Here is a 27,997-nt window from a genome sequence, read left to right on the forward strand (position 1 = left end):
TTTTGTGCGTTATTCAATGATACTAAATAGATTTCTTTAAATATTTTATATGATATATCTATTTTATAATCCCCCACATGTTGATTCCATTTTTGAACACATCTCATTGAAGCACCATCCAAGTATTCTTGCACTAATAACTTAGGGCTCATTCAGCACACAGACCCATTGATTTCAATGGGGCCGTTCACACATGCAGGAGTTTTCATGCAGCGTCGGTCCGTTGCATAAAACTCACTGCGTGTCCTATATTGAAGTCAATGGGTGCGTGAAAATAACGCACAGCACACGGATGCACATCCATGGGCTGTGCGTGATTTACGCATCAATTCAATTGAAAATGATAATAAAAAAAAATATGTGCTTTGTGAGTGCGTGAATAACGCATGCCACTCGCAAAGCACGGATGCAATAATGCAACACACACTGACCAGATTCACGTGCGTTTTTCACGCGCGTGAATCTGATACGCTCGTGTGAATGTAGCCTTAGAAATTATGTTTTGGTTATAGTCACTTGTTTATTGAGTGGTTTAACTTTGCAAGTTGAAACCCCACTGTGTTAGGAAGCTCAAATTCCCTTTTAAGTGTTTCCAAATTTATTATTACCTTATCATTTCAAATGTGTGTCATTTTTGTGATCCCATGTTTCTCAGATTTTACAAATACTTTTGTTTGAACAATACTTTATATATTCTGTTCCTTCAAAGTAATGTGCACTCTAAGGGTATGTGCACACGAGAACTGTCTTTTACGTCTGAAAAGACAGACTGTTTTCAGGAGAAAACAGCTTCGTCGTTTCAGACGTAAAAGCTCCTCGCATTTTGCAAGGCGTCTTTGACGTCCGTAATCTTGAGCTGCTCTTCATTGACTTCAATGAAGAACGGCTCAATTACGTTGCAAAGAAGTGTCCTGCACTTCTTTGCCGAGGCAGTCAATTTACGCGTCGTCGTTTGACAGCTGTCAAACGACGACGCGTAAATTACAGGTCGTCGGCACAGTACGTCGGCAAACCCATTCAAATGAATGGGCAGATGTTTGCTGACGTATTGGAGCATAATACACCTCGTTTACGTCTGAAAATAGGTCGTGTGAACCCAGCCTAAGAACCCATCTATTGTTAGTATTTTCATTAACGTGTCCCATAAATTATGGTACACTCCTAAAAGGCTGTAGTTCTTTTAAAAAAAAAACCCTACTTCCACCATTTCAAAAAGTGTTGTGATATTTAGCTGCAAGATGCTAAGTGTTAGGTGAGATCTGCTTGCCCTAAATAGTTTTCCCACAATGGATATTTATCACCTATCCACCTATAAAAGGTGATAAATGTATGATATTTAGGGACCCTAGTGCTTGGACCCCCTCCACCACAGTTCTTGAGCCTCATTATATATGTATAACAAATCGAAAACACTGTAGAGGGATTAATCAAGTGTCATAGGATGCATGAATTTAGGCAGCAAATTTGTCACAGCTGGCTAGGCATATTAGACAGGAGTCAGTAGTATATATATATATATACAGTGGAGGAAATAAGTATTTGATCCCTTGCTGATTTTGTAAGTTTGCCCACTGTCAAAGTCATGAACAGTCTAGAATTTTTAGGCTAGGTTAATTTTACCAGTGAGAGATAGATTATATATAAAAAAAAAAAAAAGAAAATCACGTAGTCAAAATTATATATATTTATTTGCATTGTGCACAGAGAAATAAGTATTTGATCCCCTACCAACCATTAAGAGTTCAGCCTCCTCCAGACCAGTTACACGCTCCAAATCAACTTGGTGCCTGCATTAAAGACAGTTGTCTTACATGGTCACCTGTATAAAAGACTCCTGTCCACAGACTCAATTAATCAGTCTGACTCTAACCTCTACAACATGCGCAAGACCAAAGAGCTTTCTAAGGATGTCAGCGACAAGATCATAGACCTGTACAAGGCTGGAATGGGCTACAAAACCATAAGTAAGACACTGGGTGAGAAGGAGACAACTGTTGGTGCAATAGTAAGAAAATGGAAGACATACAAAATGACTGTCAATCGACATCGATCTGGGGCTCCATGCAAAATCTCACCTCGTGGGGTATCCTTGATCCTGAGGAAGGTGAGAGCTCAGCCGAAAACTACACGGGGGGAACTTGTTAATGATCTCAAGGCAGCTGGGACCACAGTCACCAAGAAAACCATTGGTAACACATTACGCCGTAATGGATTAAAATCCTGCAGTGCCCGCAAGGTCCCCCTGCTCAAGAAGGCACATGTACAGGCCCGTCTGAAGTTTGCAAATGAACATCTGGATGATTCTGAGAGTGATTGGGAGAAGGTGCTGTGGTCAGATGAGACTAAAATTGAGCTCTTTGGCATTAACTCAACTCGCCGTGTTTGGAGGAAGAGAAATGCTGCCTATGACCCAAAGAACACCGTCCCCACTGTCAAGCATGGAGGTGGAAACATTATGTTTTGGGGGTGTTTCTGTGCTAAGGGCACAGGACTACTTCACCGCATCAATGGGAGAATGGATGGAGCCATGTACCGTCAAATCCTGAGTGACAACCTCCTTCCCTCCACCAGGACATTAAAAATGGCTCGTGGCTGGGTCTTCCAGCACGACAATGACCCGAAACATACAGCCAAGACAACAAAGGAGTGGCTCAAAAAGAAGCACATTAAGGTCATGGAGTGGCCTAGCCAGTCTCCAGACCTTAATCCCATCGAAAACTTATGGAGGGAGCTGAAGATCCGAGTTGCCAAGCGACAGCCTCGAAATCTTAATGATTTACAGATGATCTGCAAAGAGGAGTGGGCCAAAATTCCATCTAACATGTGTGCAAACCTCATCATCAACTACAAAAAAACGTCTGACTGCTGTGCTTGCCAACAAGGGTTTTGCCACCAAGTATTAAGTCTTGTTTGCCAAAGGGATCAAATACTTATTTCTATGTGCACAATGCAAATAAATATATATAATTTTGACTATGTGATTTTCTTTTCTTTTTTTTTTTATATAATCTATCTCTCACTGGTAAAATTAACCTAGCCTAAAAATTCTAGACTGTTCATGTCTTTGACAGTGGGCAAACTTACAAAATCAGCAAGGGATCAAATACTTATTTCCTTCACTGTATATATATATATATATATATATATATATATATACATATATATATATATATATATATATATATATATATATATATATATATACTTATATCTCAATGTTGCCCGTTTATTTGAGCTTGAACAGCACATCTTGAAACCCCAGTCTGCTTTGAAATCTTTGCCTAGGAGATACCTTGCTGATGCAGTATTGTGTCTTGTTGCTGTGTTTAGTCTTGCCATGGCGGACCTGAGACATGAAACTGTCTTCCATATCCTCACCTTTGTAGCAGTGTTTGGCTATTCCTCACCCAGCTTTAAGCCTCCTACACAGCTTTTTCTCTTACAGTTAATGGCTGTGTTTCTACCTACCTATGAAAATGATGATCATTATCACCTGTTTGTTAGGGTCAGTTTACACTGTGGTTTTTGGTGCTGATTTTGATGCGGAATCCGCGTCGGAATCAGCGCCAAAGAAATGGTCAAAATCGGCTCCATTGATCTCAATGGAAGGCAGAGGCGTTTTTTTCCTGAACGGCTTTTGGCCGCTCGCGGGATAAAAAAACGGCATGTCCTTACTTGCCCCGGTTTTCCGCCTCTGACCTCTGATTGAGTCAATGGGAGGCAGAAAAAACCTGCGGCGCTTGTTTCGGTGTGTTTTTCGCAGCGTTTTTTGCCCACGGTCCTTGCATTAGCTTCAATGGCCGTAGACAAAAAAAACAAAAAATACGAGCAGGTAGTTGAAAATCTGCCTCAAAATTCCTAATGGAATTTTTTCTGCCTACAAAAAATCCTGTGTGAACAGGGCCTTACTTTGCAGCATTTTTCCATAACTGCGTAAAACTTTTTCACAGTACTCTTTGGGCAATTGGTCTTTCTGTGGTACAGTATTATGCTGAAAACGAAGGAGTTTATAAATTCAATGGATGTTAAAAGTTATGCAATCTGCCAATTTTTAAACTGTTGCAGTAAAGGCATTATCTATACAACTAGATGTCCTTGCCCAAAAAATCTATGTCGGTAAAATGATACAGGAATTTTGACATCATATTTTGAAACACATGTTCTGTAAATACAGGGAAAGATACACCATTAGCGAGACACAGGTCTGGCTCATGGCGTTTACATCACTAATTTTAAATTTTGGGGCATTTGCCAACTACAGTTAGGACCCAGATGAGGAACTAGAATACACAATTTTACAGGAGGAATTGCTTTGGATTCAAATGGGCTCAATGGGGATTTCTTCTACTCAGCATTTATTTAAAACTATATGTTTGTCTCTTGAGATAGCAAGCATGCCATTAAATTTTTTCAAAAGTTCAGATATTATATTCAATATTGTTAATGAATTAATATAAAAAAATTACGCTGTGACATATCTATTATTAACAAACTATTTTCATAATACCCTTATTCGTGTACCCCCTCCTTTTCTGTTCTTATAAAACCTGTGCGTGTACAGATTTTTTTTGGGTTTCTACAAGCAATATTGGCTTTATTATGTTGCTTTAAATGCCTAAGTCCGTGAGCAAGCGCAATAGCGTTTCTCCAATTAGGAGTGTAAATGGGTGAGCAAGCGCAGAAGCGCCCTATCACTTATAGCATAATACACGAGTTTCCCAGCCTGTTCATTATGCAAACAATTAACATTCGTTTATTGGTCCATCCCTGTGATGTCACAGAGTGACGCAAGGAGCTACATTAGGACAGATTCTTGTCAGTCATGCAAAGGGCAGGTTGACGCCCTATTCTGTTATTCTATTGGCCGCCATCAGTAAGGAGGGATTTGGTAGTCCTTAAAAATTGAGGATACACGGCGTTCTGTTGCCATTAGCCCCTAAACTCTGAATACGGCGAAACATGTCGGGGAGGCTTTATAATTAATTCTGTTTTAGCAATGTGACTAGAACTGTGCTATGAATAAATATAAATAGTAATCTTTAGCAGGGTGTTGCGTGCACGGCCGCGGACCGTCGGGATTACTCACTCCCCGACAGCCGCAGCCATGGAGATGCCAGCTCTTACTTCTGCTCCGTTCTGCTGTATCCCGCATGAAAATAATCATCAATTAACCCATGATCACCCTGGACTATGGTCCCTTAGTGTTATCCTGTTCCCAGTATTCCCGTAAATGCTACCTGTATCCTGTATCCCGTGCTACCGTTGTTTCTGTGCCTTAGAAAGTTGGAGTCGTGTTGTGCCATCGGTCACACCTGCTGTGTTACACCACGCTTGGTGTCTGCTGCCAAGTTCCCATCTGAGCCTAGCCGTTACTACTGTCTGAACTACTACAGGTACCCTTGTGCTTGGACTATATAGACATTGCCTTGGTACACTGTTTGGCCCGCTGTTATTCCGCTACAGCAGTACGGCCTAGTGGGTCCAGATACCGACAGATCGTGACACAGGGTATGTGTACTGCAGACACACTGTGCCAATAGAAATCGTCTTAGTGCATTCTGAAAGTCTTCAGACCCTTTGGGTATGTTCACACGCTTACTAAAAAAGTCTGAAAATACGGAGATGCTTTCAAGGGAAAACCGTTCCTGATTTTCAGCCATTTTTTAAGCAAACTCGCGTTTTTTGCAGCGTTTTTTATGCTCAAGAAGTGACGTGCTCTTCTTTTTACGGGGTGTCTTTTTACGTGCTGTTTTTTCAAAACGGCCGAGTAAAAAAACGCCCCGTCGGAACAGAACACTGTTTTTCCCATTGAAATCAGTGTGCAGATGTTTGGAGGCGTTCTGCCTTGTACAGTCCGAAAAATGTCAGAAAATAAGCTTTGTGAACATACCCTCTTACTTTCTTCACATTTTGTTATGTTGAGGCCTTGTGCTAAAATAAAAAAAAATGCTAGTTTTTCCCCATCATTCTTCACTTAATAACCCAAAATGACGAAAAGTGAATACAGAATTTTAGACATTTTTGCAGATTTATTAAAAATGAAAAACGAAATCTCACATTGACATAAATATTCAGCCCCTTTTATCAGACAATTGAAATTTAGCTCTGGGGCCTCCAATTTCTCTAGATCATATTTGAAATGTTTCTACAACTTGATTGAAAACAACCTGTGGTAAATTCATTGGATTGGACATTATTTGGAAAGACACACCCCTGTCTATATAACGTCTCAAAGCTGACATTGCATATAAGAGCAAAAACCAAGTCATGAAGAGGAAAGAACTGCCTGTAGAGCTCACAGATGGAATTGTGTGGAGGCACAGGTCTGGAGAAGGGTACAAAAATGCTGAACAAAGAGTTCCCAAGAACACAGTGGTCTCCATAATTCTTAAATGGAAGAAGTTTGGAACAATTAGGGGAGAAGGGCCTTGGTAAGAGAAGTGACCAAGAACTCAGTGGCTGAGCTCCAATGATCCTGTATACAGGTGGAAGAAACTTCCAGAAGGTCAATCATCACTGCAGCACTCCATCAATCTGGGCTTTATGGCAGAGTGGCCAGAAAGAAGCCTCTCCTCAGTAAAAGGCACATGAACACCCGCCCTGAAGTTTGCAAAAAATAAACAACATTCTGTGGTCTGATGAAAACCAGGATTGAACCTTTTTGCCTCAATTGTAAACATCAGGCCTGGAGGAAACAAGGCGCTGTTTATCACTTGCTAAATACCATCGCTACGGTGAAGCATGGTGGTGGCAGCATCATGCTGAGGGGGTGTTTTTCAGTGGCTGGGACAGGGAGACTGGTCAATGTTGAGGGAAAGATGAATGGAGCAAAGTACAGAGATATTCTTAATAAAAACCTGATCCAGAGTGGTCTGGACCTCAGACTGGGCCGAAGGTTTACCTTCCAACAAGACAATGACGCTAAGCACACAGCCAAGAAAACACAGCAGTGACTTAGGGACAACACTTTTAACCCAACTTGAACCCAATCGAACATCTCTGGAGAGACCTGAAAATGGCTATCCACTGATGGCGCCCATCCAACCTGACAGAACTTTGGAGGATCTGCAGAGAAAAATAGCAGAAAATCCCTAAATCCAGGTGTGCAAACCTTGTGGCATCATACTCCAGAAAACTGGAGGCTGTTATCACTGCCAAAGGTGCTCCAAATAGGTACTAGTAAAGGGTCTGAATATTTATGTCAATGCAATATTTTAGTTTTTCCTTTTCAATAAATTAGCAAAGATTACTAACGTTCTTTTTCACTTTGTCCTTATGGGGTATTGAGTGCAGAATGATGGGGAAAAACTTGATTTTTTGATTTTAGCACAAGGCATCAACATAACAAAATGTGAAAAAATGTAATGGGTCTGAAGATTTTCCGAATGCATTGTATATAAGAGGCTTACCAAAGGAAAGCGTTTGGTTATTTAATACTACTACCAATAACTTGGATAGTAAGGAACAGCTAATTTTAATTTCACTATATGGTATAGGGAATTGTCTTTTGAGTTTTAATAGTGTTTAATAAAATATACAATTTATATATATATATATATATATATATATATTTTGTGTGAGGTGGAAATTTGTCACTTCCTATTTACCCTCAGGCAATATGTACTTATTTGTTTCATTATGCCTTACCACCCGCTTAGGGTCACATTTTTTTTTTTTTTACTAAAGAGTCATGCTTATAAAGTACAACTCACTAAGGTGAACACCTATAGGTATAGCAACTTCTCAACATTGAGAAGGACACATCTGGGTCAGAGGCTCCATTAGGGGCCTCCGTCGCAGATCTGGCCGAGATTACCGGAGAAAATAGCACAGCATGCTGCGCTATTGTCTCCAGCAAAACCACAGACACCTTGTCGGAAAGCAGACAAAACCCATCAAAGTCAATGGGCTCCATTGGTCTTCGGCGGTGTACCTTGCGCAACGGAACCGTTCGCTTCCGGAATTCCGTTGTTCTGCTCCTGTGACGGTTCAGAACAACAGAATGTCACAATGCAGATGTAAACATTGCATAAGGCACCAGTCTTGTATTTTTTTTGCTTCGTATGTTTATCACTTCACCTCATGGCTTGCATACATTCACACCAATATTTTATAGCAAAAAAAGGGGTACATCTATGATAAAGTTGGCACATTTTATGACCCCTTTTAGCCACAACTTTTTTTTTCTGGGTACTTTTTTAAATCCATGGATTAATTTACGACAAAATTTTCACATTTTGTTTAGTTAATCTCACCATCTGTGTTCTGTATAGATGAACGTTTTTCAGTCCTTTTATATAATAAGCAGGTTAATTTGTCATTAAACAACAATTCATTTGTAAATTTCTATAAACAGCAGTTTGATTTATAATGTAGACCTGATTTTTGGTTATTCTAATCATTTCCTTTCAACATATTGTATAACCTTAGAAATAATTACAATACATCAATTTACTTTATGAGCCTAATAACACACACATTGTGAGTCTCGCTGCGATTATTGCTACATATTAAACTTCTGTTCAGGCATTTTAATTTTAGATTAAAAATATAAATCTGAAAATGTAGCAATTGCAGACAACAAAATGTGCCACTGTCATTACACAGCTAATGCTTAACAAGACATAAACATACAAACTATTCTTTTCAAGCTGACAAAATCAAGATGTTATTTCTCCTTTATATGTTCTAAAAAAATTATATAAAACAATTAACCACATTTAAGCTTTAAATCTAAAAATCCAATCCTCTTTGTCTGAGCTATATTGAGCATGCCGCGCAAAGTAGTTTTGATTTCTATCAGAAAAGTAGCATCAATTGCTCACATTAAAACAGCCCCTTCAAAAAATGTACAAACAAAAAATATAAATATATGTAGCAGATGTATATGTTAAACATGCATACTATTATACCACCTTATTGTAAAATGTTGTCTACAGTGGCAAACATAGAAGAGAGGGGGCCCGAAAGCAAAGATCAAAACAGGCCCCCATTATGGTGTCAGGTTTTTCCATCCCAGTCAGGAAGGCCTGGTTGGTGTTTGTTTCCTCCTCCACACCTTTTTCATGACCCTTAGGCTAATTCCCACCCCCCCTTTTTTTTTGTTGCTAAAAATACTTTTTTTTTTAACAATACCCTCTATAGTGCTGTCCATTACCTACTATACAGCCTGCTATACAGCCAAGATTGTATATTTGTTTTCTTGTAGGGTGACAAAGAAGCTGAAATGGGGCTGCCGTTCTCTCCACTTTGTGACCGCAAGTCGACATTGGTGGCTCAGTCTCAGATAGGTAACTCAATTCCTACTATATCCACACAAAAAAAGTCACTGGTTCTTAACACCATCTCTGAATACTGACATAGTATCTGTTTACTGCATTGTTGCAATAACTGAGCTCTTCTCCCACAGGATTCATTGACTTTATTGTTGACCCAACATTTTCCGTTTTGACTGATGTGGCTGAGAAGATTGTTCTTCCATTAGTAGAAGAAGGAAGCAAATCCAAACCAGCAGCTCCTGTCAATCAGTCTAGGTGTGTGAAGTACCAATCACTTACTTAAGAGATTAAAAATTATATTTAATTACTAATGGAGATTTCCTTTTTAGATAACCCTATGATCATGGGGTTTCCCCTACCAGGTAATGCATAGGTCAACTTTAAGCAAAGCCCGACAGTTCATTGATTGTCAGATCATAAATCTATATTTATGTTTTGACAGGAGGTCAGGGGGAACATAATTTACCGTTTCCATTGTTTAAGGGCAATAGATATACAATTGTTTAGAGAGTATTCCAAATATACAGGCTTTATAATTTCACTCTTTTCATTTTATAGCTCTCAGTGGAGGCAACCATCTCTGGATGAACAAGCTGAGCTAGGAGACATTAATGCAGACCTGAGCAGCTTCCGGTCAACCTGGACCAAATACATCCAGGAGAACAAGCAGAAGTGGAAAGAAAGAGCAGCAAGTGGTGAGGAATCTATTACTTTATAAAAGCAATAAGGTATTATCTTAGAAGGGACCAAGGACTTAAAAGGATTTTCCAAGTGAAAAAAAAAATGGCTAAGAGCTGAAAATGTGTTAAAATAATAAATGACCCAATACTCGCCCGATAAATACCCCGCCTCTCCGGTGCCATCACTCTGGTGCTTTGTGTTGTTCTTTTTTTACTGGGCTGCAGCGACCACATGGTAGTATACCCATGTGAACGCTGCCGCCATTTACTGTGCTCAGTGGTGTACGACGAGACTGCTGGGTCATGTGGGTAGACAGCCACGCCATCGCTGCAGCCAAGTAGACAAAAGACAGGTGGGGCGCACTGCAGTGGCAGTGCTGGAGTGGCAGGGGATTTCTCAGATGAGTACTGGTCATTTTATTATTTTAACACATTTCCTGCTCTTATCCCATTTGTTCCTGAACTTGGAAAACCCCTATAATAATGTTATCTACCTCACATTTTTTTGAATGTATTTATAGCTTAATTTTTGTGTTTTCAATTATATGTAATCTTAGGAACCGGGATATTTTGGATTTAAAATATATATATTAAAAAAAAGGGGGCCTCCTGTATACAAACTGGCAAAGATAAAAAGTGGAGCGACCATAGGTCAAATCTTTCTTTCTCACCTGCAATAGAAAGTAGAACTGTGATCTTATTGGTGGCTTTTGGGAACTGCATGCGCGCTCTCCTCTCCACAGCTCTTACACTGTCCGTAGCAGTGACATGCCCCCTTGCCAGTTCGGCAGAATACTGATCTTGACAGCTGAAGAGTGAGATAGTGCGTGTGCGCACACTCTCTCCTCTATCCTCGCTCTTGCTGTAACACTGTCCGTATCTGATTGGATAGTGTCACAGCCATAGTGACACGCCCCCTTCTCATTACACGCCCCATTGACAGTTCAGGGGGTTATTAAAATATCGGGCACCAAATATAACGGCACCGATATCGAAATAACGGAGGTGGGTAGAAAAAAAATGTAAAGTGCCCCAGGGTTTCTGCAGCCCTGCCCATTACATGGTGCACTCAGCTGCACATGTATGGGGAGATGAAAGGTTCTCTTTAACAGTAAAGAAACCCTGTTTATATCACTGTAGAAAACTTCTTTGCTCCTGACGTAGTGGATGCCTCTTTGTTAGGCCATATTCACACGAGCGTGTGCGTTTTGGGCGCGCAAGAAACGTGGCGTTTTGCACGCGCAAAAGGTCCATAACAGCTCCGTGTGTCAGCAGCATATGATGCGTGGCTGCGTGATTTTCGCGCAGCCGCCATCATTATGACACTCTGTTTTTATGTTTGTAAACAGAAAAGCACGTGGTGCTTTTCTGTTTTCATTCATAGTTTTGACTACTGTAGCGCGCATCACGCGCGGCACACGGAAGTGCGTCCGTGTGCCGTGCGCGGTTTTCACGCACCCATTGACTTCAATGGGTACGTGATGCGCGAAAAACGGGCAAATATAGGACATGTCGTGAGTGTTACGCAGCGGACATACGCTTCGTGAAACTCACGGACTGTCTGAACGGCCCCATTGACTAACATAGGTCCGTGCGACGCGCGTGAATATCACGCGCGTAGCATGGACGTATTATACGTTCGTCTGAATAAGCACTTAGGCTGAGTTTACATGGTGCGGATACTCTGCGTAAAAGGGAATTCCAGGAGATAAACCCGCACCAAACTGTGGTGCAGTTTTTCGCCCGGAATATCCGCTGCGGAAAACTGCAGCACTTAGCAGGCTGGCCTCCTGGGATGACGTTTCATCCCAGGAGACCGCTGCAGAATATGATTGGCTTCAGCGGCAGTCACATGGTATGAAGCATCATCCCAGGAGGCCGGCCCTCTGACATCATTTAGGCTGGCCTCTTGGGATGACGTTTCATCCTATGTGACCACCGCTACAGCCTGTGATTGGCTGCAGCGGTCACATGGGATGAAACGTCATCCCAGAAGGCTGGCCTGGAGGAAGAAACACAGACTCCTGGGTAAGTATAAGATTTTTTTTTTGAGTAGCGTTTTTTTGCGGCGAACCCGCCGCAAAAAAAGGAAAAACTGTTCTTTGTTGCAGGTATTACTACCTGTTAAATTCAATGTGGAAAACCTGCAACAAATAAGCAGCGTTTACACAAATACAATTGACATGCTGTGGAATAAAATTCCGCACCACAGTTCAATTTCAAATTGCGTTTTTTCTGCTCAGTATTTACGCAGCGTGTGGATGAGATTTGTTTTATCTCATCCGCTTTGCAGCTACTGTATTTGCTGTGGATTTTCCGCAAAAAATTCTGTTGCAGAAAATCTGCAATATTTATGCAGCCTGTGAACTGACCCTAATAGTTACAGTCCTGGGTATAAATAGATCATGGGAGAGATCTCTGTACTATCCATTGATATATGAATACAAAAGTATTAAGTCACGACAGTGTCGGGTTTTTTTTTCAAAACAAAGTAATAATATTTTTTATATAGCACCAACATATTCTACAGCGCTTTACAATTGAGGAAGTAACTAACAAATGAACAAACAATGAAACAAAAGGAGAGAGGTCCCTGCCCATAAGAGCTTACAATGTAAATGTACTGGGGGCATGACACAATAGGTACAAGGTGGTAATATTATCCAGGGAACCTGCCCCTTGTGTTGGCAAAGGGCATATAAAAAAAAAGCCTTTGAATTAACCTTTCAATCAGACAGTATTTGAGCCAACAGGGATATAAAGTGCAGAGTGATAGAACAAGGGTAGCTAGTTGAGGAGTGAAGTGTAGATATTTGTGTCACGCTTAGACTGGGAATATTAAGAGCAAGTCTGATGGTCCGGAACAGTGAGTACTAAAGAATTAGGGTATGTTCACACGGCCTATTTACGGACGTAAATCGGGCGTTTTTGCCCCGAATTACGCCCGAAAATAGCACCTCAATAGCGCTGACAAACATCTGCCCATTGAAAGCAATGGGCAGATGTTTGTCTGTTCACACGAGGCGTATATTTACGCGCCGCTGTCAAATGACGGCGCGTAAATAGACGTCCGCATCAAAGAAGTGACCTGTCACTTCTTTGGCCGTAATTGGAGCCGTTATTCATTGACTCCAATGAATAGCAGCGCCAATTACGGCCGTAATGGACGCGGCGTTCAAGCGCCTGCACATGCCGTTACGGCTGAAATTACGGGGATGTTTTCAGGCTGAAACATCCCCGTCATTTCAGCCGTAACGGACGCCCTCGTGTGAACATACCCTTAGAGCCTCAAGGTTGAAGTCCTGCAGATGGGAGTGAGATGATAAGGGAAGATGAGAATTGTAGGTCATTGGCTGAGCGAAGAGCACAAGTGGGTTGGTAAACAGAAATTAAAGCAGATGTTGCAGCATAGCGAACAGGTTTGTGGACTAGGAGGAGAGTTTTGAATTTAATTCTGCAAGAAACAGGTAACTAGTGAAATTTGCAACAGGGAGCAGCTGCGGTGTTAGTATAACCACTAGACCAGGGGTGTCAAACTAATTTTCACAGAGGGCCACATCAGCATTCTGGTTGCATCAAAGGGCCGATTTTAATTGTAACATGTCTTGCACATGACCGAGTTCGGCATTTCCCACTCAGTAACCATGCCCCTACACAGCAATAATGCCCCAGTTGAGCCCCCTCTAGATAGCTAAATACACACATCCCCTCTAGGAAAGAGTGCCACACAGCTCCCCCTTGTACAGAGTGCCACACAACCCCCCATGTACAGAGTGCCACACAGCCCCCCTTGTACAGAGTGCCTCACAGCCCCCCTTGTACAGAGTGTCTCACAGCCCCCCTTGTACAGAGTGCCACACAGCCCCCCTTGTACAGAGTGCCACACAGCCCCCTTTATAGAGAGTGTCACACTGCCCCCTTTGTACGCAGTGCCACACTGCCCCCCTTTGTACAGAGTGCCACACAGCTTCCCCTTGTACAGAGTGCCACACAGCTTCCCCTTGTACAGAGTGCCACACAGCCCCCTGTACAGAGTGCCACACACAACCCGCCTTATGCAGATAACGCCACACACAGCCCCCCCTTGTACAGAGTGCCACACACAGCCCTCCCCTTGCAGATAGCACCACCCCGACTCCCTCAAGGAGCAGAATCCCCAGCCAGAGCATAGGCCAGGGATTCCGTTCCTAGAGGGAAGCCCTGATGTCACTGTCCATATATGGACAGTGACGTCAGTGGCTACTCCTTTGAGCGAAATCCCCGTTGCCGACTCTGGCCGGCGATTCCGCTCCAGGAGGAGCCCCTGAGGTCAATGTCCATATATGGACAGTGACCTCAGGGGTTTCCTCTAGGCACGGAATCTCCGGCCAGATCATCGGCAATGGGGATTCCGCTCAATCAATAGCCACTGACGTCACTGTCCATATATGGACAGTGAAGTCAAGGGCTTCATCGGGCACAGCGCTTAAAGTAGCGCTGTGCCTGGGGAGACCTCGGTGAGCGGAGGAGCTCCCTCTTCTCCTTCACTCTGAACTAATGCTGATACAGGGAGCTGACAGTTCCCTGCTTCAGTACTGGGTTCAACTGTATCTGCATCCTGAGGACGCAGATACAGTTGACAGCGGGACATACCCCCGGCCGCCCGGGACAGCAGGACAACACCCGGAATCCAGGACGGTTGGGAGTTATGACATAGGTCCCAGAACGAAGAGTGGTAGCTTACCGCTACCACTCTCCCTGACGTGACTCACATTTAGCAGGTCACGTGGCAGCGGTCTGAGTGAGGTCAGTGTCAGTCTGGGAATGAACCAGTCCAGTCAAGGACATGAGTCAGTCACCTCACATCACTGACGTGAGGTCAGGTGACCCGTGTTAGGGGACTGGAGTGGTCCACTCCCGGCACTGACCTCACTCAGACTTACTCACTTGGCCGCGGCCTGCATATTTACAGATTGAAAATATGCCCGCGGCCGCCTACTCTCCCCTTTAACTGCGTATGTCCTTTTTGGCGCACGGGAGAACAAAATCCCGGATAGTGCTTTTTTCTGCCGGACACTACACACGGCAGAAAAATACACCTGTTTTTGCATACTTAGAAGTCCTGCTGTTGTGGCGCTGCATGTAAAAACCTGATTCAGGGTTTTGCATGCAGCGGACCTCGCAGGCCACATAAAATAAGATGGCGGGCTGGATTCGGCCCGCGGGCCTTGTGTTTGACATGTGTGCTCTAGACCGAGAGATCAACCTGGCTGCTACATTTATGATGGATTGAAGTGGAGTCGTCTGTTTAGTGGAATGCCAGTTATTAGTGAGTCTAGGTGAGAAATTATTGGGGCCTGGATAATCATTTTAATAGTGTCAGTGGTGAGGTAAGGAGGGATACAAGATGTGTTTCTTAGGTGAACGCAACAAGATAGTCAAGTATACATCCAAGACATCTGGGCTGAATTCTAGGGAGAATGGTGGTATTACAGACGGAGATAGAGACATCAGGTTGAGGTGAGAAAAGTGAAGGAGGGAACAGAGCTCAGTTTTAGAAAGTTTGAGTTTGAGATATAGGGAGGACATGACAGCAGAGACAGCGGACAGAAACTCACTCATGTTATTTAGAAGAACAGGAGTAATGTCCCGAGAGGAAGTATATGGTTGGGTGTTATCAGCATAAAGATGGTACTGGAAAACAAACCTGCTGATAGTCTGCCAAACTGGGATTGTGTAAAAAGAAAACAATAGGAGGCCCAACCCTGGACTTTTGGGAACTCCAACGGAGAGAGGAAGTAGAGCGAGCAAAGACACACTGAAAGAGTCCGACTCACTTAAAGAGTGGTCAATGAGATAGGAGAAAAACTAGAAAAGTCAAGTGAAGAGTGCGAAGGAGTATTGAGGCATCTACCATGTCAAGTACAACAGATAGATCTAAAAGGATTATAAGGGAGTAATGACCATTGGATTTGGCTGATTAGAGATCATTAGATACATTGGTTAATGCACTTTCAATATTTAATGCATGAAAGCAGCTTGTAAGGGGTCCATTACAGAATTAGTTGAAAATAAATTGACCAGATTGGTATTCAATAAATGAAAAGGTTTGGAAACAAAGGGAAACTAAGAAACAAATCAATAGTTAGCATGGGAAAAGGGGTCAAGAACCGGTCTCTTTAGAATTGGAGTGACTAGAGCATGCTTAAAAGACAAGGGAAATGTTTAAGATAAGAAAGATAATTTGAAAACTTTGGTCAAGTGGTAAATAACATTTGATAACATAGCACGGACAAGATGTGAGGAAATGTGGTCAAGAGGACAGTTGATTAGACAGATCGATGAGAGAAGTGCTGAGACTTCTTCCTCTGTTAAAAGGCCAATTATGGAGAAGGTGCTAGATGGAATATGGGGGTGTTGTGGATTATATTTTTGGGGAGGGTTTAACCCCTACCCGCACCAGGTTAGAAGTTACTTCCCGCACCACGACGTACGGTTACTAAGACGTTCCCGGTGAGCACTGTCAGTCCGGGAATCGGGAGATCAGATGTCCCCGACAGCTGACACTGCCCTGTTGTCGGCCAGCGCTGAAAGCAACCCCTTAAATGTGGCGATCGATAGCGATCGCTGCATTTAAGAGGCTTGTAGCAGATCAGCACCCTTGGGTCTGCCATGTACGGAAGCCTATGAGGACCCGCTTCTGGCAGGTCTTGATAGGCTTCCTGTCAGTGTCATACTGACAGCTGTACTACATTACACTACGTAGAGAGATCAGTGCTACATGTATTCAAGTCACCTAGTAGAACAAAAACAAAGTTTAAAAAAATAAAGTCTTTTATTATAGGAAACAATTAAAAAGTTAAAAAAGTACACATATTTGAAATCACTACGTTCATAACGACACAAACTATAAAACTATAATGTTATTATTCCCGCACACTGAACAAAAAAGAAAAACAATGCCAGAATCGCTTCTTTTTGGGTCACCACCCCTCCCAAAATATAGAATAAAAAGTGATCCAAACGTTGCATATACCCCAAAATAGTACCAATAGAAACTACAACCCATTCCGCAAAAAAACAAGCTCTTACGCAGCTTTTTTTTACTGAAAAATAAAAAAGTTATGGCTCTTAGAATATGATACAAGAAGGTAGAAAAAACTGCAGCACACTTGTTATCCAGGTGTCAAAAAGAGGTGTCTTTATTTCACCTTAAAACTTATACTATACTTATATTCGCTTCTTTTGGACACAGCCGGGTCTTTGATGCTGGGAGAGTATGGTGTGTTGTCGTTTGGCTTAGGAAGCAGGGCAGCCCGCTCTATGAATTATCAAGGCGTCACAAATAGGCTTTTACCTGGCTATACACATTGCACCTCATGACTTACACACTATCCCTCCATGTTTCACACACTTGCACCCCATTATTCATTTATTTTCATTTAGGCACTTTACTCATTACTGCCCCCTATATTTCACTTATATTATTACACTTGCACATACACTTATTAATTTATTATTTTTTACTACACATCCCATGCACCACACACCACTCCCCTCAAGACTAGTGGGAGTGGCTATTATTATTTAAATGCCCCTGCTCACTCTCCTTCATCAGCGTTTCTGACCTGTTCTTTGTCCATTTGTAAGTATGGCCTTTTTCTGAGCTTTTTTTTACTGAAAAATAAAAAAGTTGTGGCTCTCAGGATATGATACAAGAAGGTAGAAAAAACTGCAGCACACTCGTTATCCAGGTGTCAAAAAGAGGTGTCTTTATTTCACCTTAAAAAGCTACGTTTCGACCCCAGTGAGGGTCTTTTTCAAGCATTAAACAAAGTGCAAACGTGCCGTTTATATAGAGGAAATGACATCATGACACTAATTGCAAATGTCAGTACAGGTGTAACCTCATCAGGGACAAAACACACAACACATCAAAAAAGGTACAATACAAAGCATTACATATAATATAAACTATACCCTAGTGGATAGATGGCCGGACCATCTAAAACGAGCTGTCAAATGCTCGTTAATGTTAGATTTTTCATATATCGGCGTTCAGCCCTATTGCCCATGCGCAGGATGCAGTGCGCATCACGGCAGCGTTCCCGTTGCCTGGCAGCCGCGATCATGTGACCGCAAGCAGCAAACAGCGTCATCGAGTGCTGATCACATGTCCATACACTCCAAGTAGATAGTAAGTCGTGATTTAACTATTCATCTGGCATACTTTCTTCTTAATGTAGCATAAAAACATGCATGTCATCCTGAAGGAATATCATATTAATTTAATAGTTTTCATTTTTCATTTGATATATTCTCTTATCTTAAATTTTAGCCCATAGTGTAGAATAGCTAGTAATTAATGTCCATTTTTGGCCCATAGTAAAGAATAGCCAGCACTATACCCATTCATAGTGTCCCACAGCCTAACCATAGAGCAAACCATAAGGTAGTATCGCACGGGAATTTTTTTTTTTAGACCAGTCACCCCTAATATAAGTACAAAAAGTATCTCATTGACTATAGACCCAAATATAAATTGTCCTATGGTTCAAGGTCCCAGGGAACAATATAATCTACAGAGTATGGGTATGTTCACACGGCGGGGGTCCGTAACGGCTGAAATTACGGGGATGTTTCAGCCTGAAAACATCCCCGTAATTTCAGCCGTACCGGCATGTGCAGGCGCTTGAGCGCCGCGTCAATTACGGCCGTAATTAGCGCTGCTATTCATTGGAGTCAATGAATAGCGGCTCCAATTACGGCCAAAGAAGTGACAGGTCACTTCTTCTACGCGGGCGTCTATTTACGCGCCGTCATTTGACAGCCTCGTGTGAACAGACAAACGTCTGCCCATTGCTTTCAATGGGCAGATGTTTGTCAGCGCTATTGAGGCGCTATTTTCAGACGTAATTCGGGGCAAAAACGCCCGAATTACGTCCGTAAATAGGTCGTGTGAACATACCCTAAGGGCAAAGTCACACGTGGCGGAATTGCTCTTGAATTCCGCTGCGGACACTCCGCAGCGTTAATCCGCAGCGGAGCCGTTTCTCCATTGACTTCCACTTCTGTTTAGTAGGGTTCGTTTAGACGAAGCGGAAAATTCCGCTGCGGAGCATAGGCTGCGGTGCGGAATTTGGTGTCCGCAGCATGCAATGGATGTTGCGGAGTTGTGGCGGACTGGTTGCGGACTCATGGCGGAATTTCTCCATTGACTTCAATGGAGATTCTAATTTCCGCAATGAAGTCCGCAGCTGTCATGCACATGTTATGTGTGCTGCGGATGCGTATTGCTTTTTTGACATGACATTTCTTCATTCTTGCTGGACCTATGTATTTCTAGGTCTACAGCCAGACTGAGGAAGTCAATGGGGCTCCCGTAATTACGGGAGCGTTGGTAGGCGACGTCAGTAAATAGTCTCTGTCCAGGGTGCTGAAAGAGTTAAGCGATCGGCAGTAACTGTTTCTGCACCCTGGACAGTGACTACCGATCCCAATATACAGCAACCTGTAAAAAAACTAGAAGTTCATACTTACCGAGAACTCCCTGCTTCTGTCTCCAGTCCGGCTTCCCAGGATGACGTTTCAGTCTAAGTGACGGTTGCAGCCAATCACAGGCTGCAGCGGTCACATGGACTGCCGCGTCATCCAGGGAGGTCGGGCTGGATGCCGAAAGAGGGACGCGTCACCAAGACAACGGCCGGTAAGTATGAAATTTGTTTACTTTCACTAGGGAAAGTGCTGTCCCTTCTCTCTATCCTGCACTGATAGAGAGAAGGGAAGCACTTTTACCGCAGTCCGCAGCAGCTAGTCCGCATCAATTTACTTCACATTTTGGGCAGATCCGCCGCAGAATCTGCAACGCAGATTCTGTGCGGCATTGATGCGGACAGTTGCGGAGGAAATCCGCCACGTGTGGGCATGCCCTAAGTATATACATATCACCAGAGGGCATATAGAGAAGAGCAATTTATTATAGTAGATGACATCAAGAAAATATGCATGGCCGAGAAGCAATAGAAATGTGAAAATATATTTTTTCTATCATATTGGTCCGGAATTCCATCTCCACAGGGTTTACAAGATCCCAATAGGTGCAAACAATCTAAAAAGAGAAAAAAAAGGCATTTTTATTTATTATCTCAGAATATGATGACACCAAAAATTTATTATTTTAAAAAGAAGAGATTTTATTGTGCAGACGCTGCAAAATATAAAAAAAACTATATATATATACTCAGGGGGCGTAACTAGGAAAGACTGGGCCCCATAGCAAACTTTTGACTGGGGCCCCCCCTCCCCTGGGTGTCACACAACCCCCCCCCCCTTGCAGATAGTGCCTTTTTTTACAGCCCCCCTGTAGATAACGCCATACAGCCCCCTCTGTAGATAGCACCATACAGTCCCCCCTGTAGATAACGCCATACAGCCCCCTCTGTAGATATCTACAAAGGGGGCTGTATGGCGTTATCTACAGGGGGGCTGTATGGCGCCATCTACAGAGGGGGCTGTATGGCGTCATCTACAGAGGGGGCTGCATGGCGCCATCTACAGAGGGGGCTGTATGGCGCTATCTACAGAGGGGGCTGTATGGCGCTATATACAGAGGAGGCTGTATGGCGCTATCTACAGAGGGGGCTGTATGGCGCTATCTACAGAGGGGGCTGTATGGCGTTATCTACAGGGGGGGCTGTATGGCACTATCTACAGGGGGGCTGTATGGCGTTATCTACAGAGGGGGCTGTATGGCACTATCCACAGGGGGACTGTATGGCGTTATCTACAGAGGGGGCTGTATGGCGCTATCTACAGGGCGGCTGTATGGTGTTATCTACAGAGGGGGCTGTATGGCGTTATCTACAGGGGGGACTGTATGGCGTTATCTACAGGGGGGCTGTATGGCATTATCTACAGGGGGAACTGTATGGCCTTATCTACAGGGGGTCTGTATGGCGTTCCCTACAGCGGGTCTGTATGGCGTTCCCTACAGGGGGGTCTGTAGGGAACGCCATACAGCCCCCCCTGTAGGGAACGCCATACAGCCCCCCCTGTAGGGAACACCTTACAGTCCCCCCCCTGTAGGGAACGCCATACAGCGTCCCCAACCCCCCCAAAAAATGCGACCTACAGTGTGAAAAGACATGTATCCCCTATCCACAGGATAGGGGAGACATGTGTGATCGCTGGCAGCGATAGGGAGAACGGGGGACCGAAAGTCCCCCAAGTTCTCCATGACTAACCTCAGACTTCCGGCGTCTACGCAGCTCAATAAAAATGAAAGGAGCGCTGGTCACGCATGCGCACAAGCGCGACCGGCGCTCCATTCATTTCTACGGAGCTGCCGACACAGACCCCGGAAGTCCGAGGTTTGTGATGGAGAACTTCAGGGGACTTTCAGTCCCCCGTTCTCCCTATCGCTGCCAGCGATCACACATGTATCCCCTGTTCTGTGGATAGGGGATACATGTCTTTTGTTTAATGGCAGAGCGGGGAGATACCTCCCTGCTCTGCCGTAGTGTTCAGTGGCGTCCCGCTACGGCTGCTACGGCGGTAGTTACGCCACTGTATATACTATATGGTATCGCCGTAATCGTATCAACCTGCAGAATAAAGTAAAATTGTCATTTATAGCCGACAATGAAAACTGTAAATATAGAATAATAAAAAAGCATTGTCAGAATTGCTGGTTCTTGGTCACCTTGCTTGCCAAAAAATAGAATAGAAAGTGATCAAAAAATCCCATGTACCCCAAAATGGTACCAATAAAAACTACAGATTGTCCCACAACAAATAAGCCCTCACACAGATCTGTTGGAGATAAAATAAAAAAGTTATGGCTCTCAGAATATGGCGATGCAAAATGTGCAGTGTTCCAAAAGCTGATGAGATCGGGCACGGTGAATGCCGTAAAAAATAAAAAATTTAAACCGCCAAAATCACAGTTTTTTGGTCACCATAGCTCTTAAAAAAATGTGACAAAAAGTTGTATGTACCAATAAAAACTACAGCTCGTACCGCAAACAATAAGCCCTCACACCACTCAATCGACCAAAAAAGAAAAAAGTTATTGTTCTGAGTCTGGTGAAACAAAACAGTTTTGTATTTTAACAAATATTTTTTTCTTTGTAAAAGTAGTAAAATATAAAAAAAACTATATAAATTTGCTATCTCCGTAATCGTATTGAGCCGAAGAATAAAGTTAAGTTGTTGTTTTTACCGCATGGTAAAAGCTGTAAAAACGAAACCCAATACACAATGGAGGAATTGCCGATATTTCCAATTTCACCACGCAAATATTTTTTTTTACGTTTCCCAGTACATTATATGATACTTTAAATGTACCAATATAAACTACAACTCTTCCTGCAAACAATAAGCCCTCACACCACTCTATTGATATAAAAATAAAAAAGTTATGGCTCTTGGAAGGTGGGGAGTGAAAAACAAAAATGAAAAAGCAAAAAATGTCTCTATCCTGAAAGGGTTAATTAATTTCTAATGAAAAAAACACCTGTTGGGTCAAAATGCTCACTACACCCCATACAAATTTCATAAGGGGTGTAGTTTCCTGATTCCAGAATTTTTGTTCTTATCAAAGAGATTCAAGGAGTCATCTGAATAGAGATGCACGTCTTTTATTCTTATCGACAAGGAGACAGTATGGTAAAATGTCTGCCTCTATCCTGAATGACAGAGTTTTTATACATATTCTTAGAATAACATGTCTGGACTAGTTCTTGAAACATTTTGCTTCATATATCACAATCGACATCTAAAGATTAAACTAATTAGAAGTTAAACCTCTGTCTAAAAATTCTAATCTCCCTTTTTAGGAATTCAGCTACCCCCTCCATATATCTATCTATCTATCTATCTATCTATCTATCTATCTATCTATCTATCTATCTATCTATCTATCTATCTATCTATCTATCTATCTATCTATCTATCTATCTATCTATCTAATATCAGTTATCTTAACAATAATACATATTAGACATTGTTAGTCAAGGCTTTTGCAGATAAGCTTGCATACACATTTTTAGTCTTCATTAGATAAAGTAATCATAAATTTAAAACTTTCCTAACATTTCGTGTCATATGTCCAGGCAAATGATAAATGCCAGGAAGGGTGTAGTTTCTAAAATGGGGTCACTTCTTGGGGGCTTCCACTGTATTCTGGTACCTCAGGGGTTTTGCAAATGCGACATGGCGCCCAAAAACCAATCCAGCAAAATCTGCATGCCAAATAGCGCTCCCTCCTTTCTGAGCCGTGCCGTGTGTCCAAACAGCAGTTTATGACCACATGTGGGGTGTTGCCGAACTCAGGAATTCAGGAGAAATTGCTTTACAAATGTTAAGGTGCTTTTTCTCCTTTAACCCTTGTGAAAATGAAAAAATGCAATATTTTAGTGGAAAAAATTTTGATATTCATTTTTACGGCCTAATTTTAATAAATTCTGCAAAAGACCTGTGGGGTCCAAATGCTCACTATACTCCTTAAGGGGTGTAGTTTCCAAAAACCAGTCACTTTTGGGGTGTTTCCACTGTTTTGGTCCCTCAGGGGCTTTGCAAATGCGACATGACACACGAAAACCATTCCAGCTAAATTTGAGCTCCAACAGCCAAATAGCGGTTCTTTCCTTCTTAGCCCTGCCATGTGTCCAAACAGCAGTTTATTACCACATATGGGGTATTGCCATGCTCAGAACAGTTTGCTTTACAAATGTCGGGGTGCTTTTTCTCCTTTATCTATTGTGTAAAGGGAAAAATCTGAGCTAAAACGAGATTTATTCGAAAAAAATGTAGATTTTCATTTTCACTAATTTCAGCAAAAAAAAACTGTGGGATCAAAATGCTCACTATACCCCTTAATAAATTCCTTGAGGGCTGTAGTTTCCCAAATGGGGTCACTTTTGGGGGGTTTCCACTGTTTTGGCCCTCAGGGGTTTTGCAAAAGCGACATGGCACCCGAAAAGCATTCCATTAAAACTTGAGCTCCAAAACCAAATGATGCTCCTTCCCGTCTGAGTCCTGCCGTGGGTCCAAACAGCAGTTTATTGCCAAATATGGGGTATTGCCGTAATCCGAAGAAAGTGCTTTTCAAATGTTGGGGTACTTTTTCTCCTTTATGCCTTGAATAAATTGATAATTTCTACGTTTTATTGGAAAAAAATTAGATTATAAATTTCACCTCCACATTGCTTTAATTCCTGTGAAACACCTAAAGGGTTAAGAAACTTTCTAAATGCTATTTTGAATACTTTGAGGGGTGCAATTTTTTTTAAATTGGGTGACTGATGGGGGATTTCTAATATATAAGGCCACCAAAACCACTTCAGAACTGAACTGGTCCCTAAAAACATAAGTATTGGAAATGTTCTTGAAAATTTGAGAAATTGCTGCTAAAGTTCTAAGCCTTGTAACGTCCTAGAAAAATAAAAGGGTGTTCAAGAAAAACGATGGCACTCTAAAGTAGACATATGGGAAAAGTTAACTCTTTTGTGTGGTTTTACAAGCAGATACATTTAAATTTAGAAAAATTAACATTTTTGCAAATTTCCTTGTGTTTTTGACAAATAAATACTGAATTTATTGACCAAATTTACAATATGTCATGATAAAACAATGTCTGAATCGCTTGGACAGGTAAAAGCATTCCAAAGTTATTACCACATATAGTAACACGTCAGATTTTAAAAAATTGCCCGTGTCCACAAGGCCAAAAACAGGCGGTGTCCTGAAGGGGTTAATATAATCTATTGATGTATATCATCAATCATGTGCTTAAAGTAGGACACAAGGTCGTGGGCAGTGAGATCAGTAGTCACTGTTTAGGCTACCAGAGCAAGAAGGGAGTTAATTGTTTTAAAATAGGCGCTTGAGGCTATTTAAGAGGGTATAAATTAAGGTAGTGAAATCTATTTGTTTAGTATGGATGTTGGATTGTGGGATCGCATCATGCGTTTGTAGTGGAGGAAGTCAGCATTAGAACTAAACTTCCTCCGCTGGCGCTCAGCAGAACATCTTTACAAGTTGCGGGTTTTGGTTGTTTGCTAGGGTTGCTGTCTACAGCGCCTGGGGATACGGGTAGTAAGGCGCACCATATGATCCAATTTACACTGTCTGGTCATAATGGACTATGGCCTGGTTCGGGCAAGAGAGGTGGGAGATAGAAGAGAGTTTAGGTGTTGGGGTGTTTAACAAATGGTCCACGTTGATGGCATGTATACTTCTTTGGATGTAGGTGGTAGATTTAAGGTATGGAGCCATAGGTGTTAGGATAGTGAAGGAAAAGAGATGGTGATCTGAAAGGAAAAGCATTATGGAGAAATCAGAAACAGAGCTGAGTCTTGTGTAGACCAGATCAAGCAAGTTGCCATCTTCATGTGTTAGGGAGCTAGTTAGCTGGGAAAGTTCTAGGGAGGAAGTAAGAAAAAGGAGATAAAGTGGACAGCGATTCATCAATGGGGATCTTGAATGCACGTATCATGAATGTGAGTAGCTCACAAGGAAAGAAAGCATGGTTGTTTTGAGAGAATAACACCTACATCCCCACCCTGCCTATTGCCGGACCTGGGAGTGAGACTAAACTGCAACCCCCCAAGGGAGAGGGCAGCAGGAGAGGCCGTGTCAGAGTCTAAGATCCAAGTTTCAGTGAGTGGCAGCAAGCTAAAGTGTATCTCCAATTATGTATATAAATAAGCCATCATATTGCAGGACTGTGCACAATAATCCTTTTTCTACATAACTTGCATAGCAGATTCTGGCTCTAAATGGCAGCATGGACTGGCCTTGGTCTGTGGTCATCCTCGTCCTGCTCTGTCTCCTAGACTCTCGTCCCCAATATGGGAGTCAGCGCTGTAGGATGTATTGTGGTTCTACGATAGGAGAGTATGAGATACAGTATATAAAAGAAGCACCAGGATTTGGAGAAATATCACCTGCATCTAAGAGCTGGGAAATAGAGAGGGAAAGTAGATTATGATGTGATGTATGTGGTTTAGAGGATGTGTTTGAGCGTGGTGTAGTGAGGCGCTAAGTGGACACATTGCATGTGAGCTGAACATGGTAGAAGGGCAGGGAGAGGAGCTGATGTGAATAAGCTTGGAATGACGTGTGGTTTTATGGAGAGATAAAAAAAAACTGAAAGAAAGAAAAGTAGTAAAATGAACATTGCAACATCAGAATGTACAGGCTGGTTGCTAACAGAAAATAAGTACAAGTGGCACCTAGAGGTTTGTGCTGGAGTGCAAGCAGCTGGGGGTGTTCAGGCAGTCCGAGTTGATAGAAGATGGATCATGTTCTTGTCTTTGCCTTGTCTAACTTACCCCAACACTTTGACAAGCATCACGCTGCCCCCCCCCCACATCCCTTTTTTTTTTATGTGTGTGTGCGCACCACTTATTATTTTTCAAGACCAAATGAGGGATTTGTCAAAACAAGTGCAAAGTAAAAATGGAGCCGTTGCCCATAATTGCCAATGTAGTCATTCATCTGAGTTCCTCTGAATATGAGACCTAGAATCTGTTTGGTTGCTAGAGGGAACTTTTAGTTTTAATAAATCTATTGCGTATGTTAGAAACATATCGAATATACCTGTATGAGAATTAAAATACAATTATCCACAGATAACCTGATTAAAGTTGTACATTTCATTCTTTGTTCTATTAACATAATGAAGGAATATGTTATAATATGTCTAATAACTCCATTTCCAGGAATCACAAACCAAACGTCTGTGGATGAGCTTTCACCCTGTAAGGAAGAGCGTAGCACAGAGGAAAATGGTAAGCTGGACGAGTGCACAGTTTCCTTGAAGATGAGGTAGGGATGCCTAGAGAGTGATTCAGGACAGGACGAACCATTAAGGCTTGTACAGCCGTGGATTAAAGGGATTATCCGGGTTATGAAAATTTTGGGGTAATGGCTGGAAATTTGGTAAATAAGCAAAACAAGCAGTACTGACCTATCCTTACCCCCAGCGATCCAGCGCTGACGCTCCGGCGGCACTCCCAGTAATTGTTTACATGCACATAGCATGTAACCGTTGCAGTCAAAGAGAGGACTGAGCGGGACTCAGCGGTTGCAAAGCGTATTTCTGGCATTTTGCCAGATATACGATTCATCACTGCAGGGGTCACATGCTGCGTGCATGTAAACAATCACCGAGAGTGCCTCTGAAGTGTCAGCGCTGGATTGCCGGGGTAAAGGATAGGTAAGTGCTGCTTTTTTTGCTTATTCATCTCATTTCCGGCTATTACTTCAACATTTTCACAACCCAAATAACCCCTTTAAACTTACCTTGTGCACGGCTGTTCATGATAGGAAACCTACCTTAACAGTTTTACAGAATTTGTAGAGCACATTTGCACATTTGAGCCAGAATATTTCTTGGCGCTTACCACCAATCTGCAGATGCATGTTGCAATCCTTACTTGTTAAAGGTAAAGTTGCAATGTTGAAATATAATGGAACCCCATGTTACCACATCCTGCAGAACAGTTAATATGCCAGACCCAGAACAGTAAATATGCCAGTCACATACTGTGTACCACCCTTTAGATATGGTCTGAAAAATATATACAAAAGTTGATAAACCAAGGTCTCCTTTGCAAAATTGAAAAAATCAGACGAGGCAATCTTTTTTTCAATCTTCAACTATCCATTTGTGGTGAGCCAGCTCCCACTTTAGCCTAAGCTTCGTGGCAAGAGTGCAACCCTATGTGGTCTTCTACTGTAACTCATCCTTCAAGGTTCTACATACTGGGTGTTCAGAGATGGTCTTCTCATACCTCTATTGTAACACATTGTTATTTGAGTTACTATCACCACCATGTCAGCATAAAACAGTCTGGCCATTCTATTCTCCCATTTACAAGGCATAATTATTGCAAGGACATTTTAAGGTTTTTGACACTATTCTCTGTTAAATCCTAGATTGTTGTCTGTTTCAGAAAATCATGAGTTTTAGGCCCCTTTTACATTGCGCTATTGCCCTACGTTTATCATGTAGCTCGGAAAAGTTCCAGACATAAACGTTAAACGTGTTCATAG

General features: G+C 42.3%; 1 protein-coding gene across 4 annotated transcripts in view; it reads left to right on the forward strand.

Moving 5' to 3' along the window:
* Positions 1–27,997, forward strand: part of PDE1B (phosphodiesterase 1B) — a 308,494-nt gene that overhangs the window by 272,358 nt on the left and 8,139 nt on the right. For all 4 annotated transcript variants that reach the window (XM_075851889.1, XM_075851890.1, XM_075851891.1 and 1 more), the window contains 4 exons: positions 9,209–9,290; positions 9,410–9,533; positions 9,837–9,973; positions 26,662–26,730. In XM_075851889.1, the coding sequence (XP_075708004.1) occupies positions 9,209–9,290; positions 9,410–9,533; positions 9,837–9,973; positions 26,662–26,730 (412 nt within the window). The remainder of the gene's footprint in view (positions 1–9,208; positions 9,291–9,409; positions 9,534–9,836; positions 9,974–26,661; positions 26,731–27,997) is intronic.

Source organism: Rhinoderma darwinii, chromosome 2, assembly GCF_050947455.1.
Source record: "Rhinoderma darwinii isolate aRhiDar2 chromosome 2, aRhiDar2.hap1, whole genome shotgun sequence".
Classification (NCBI taxonomy): Eukaryota; Metazoa; Chordata; class Amphibia; order Anura; family Rhinodermatidae; genus Rhinoderma; species Rhinoderma darwinii.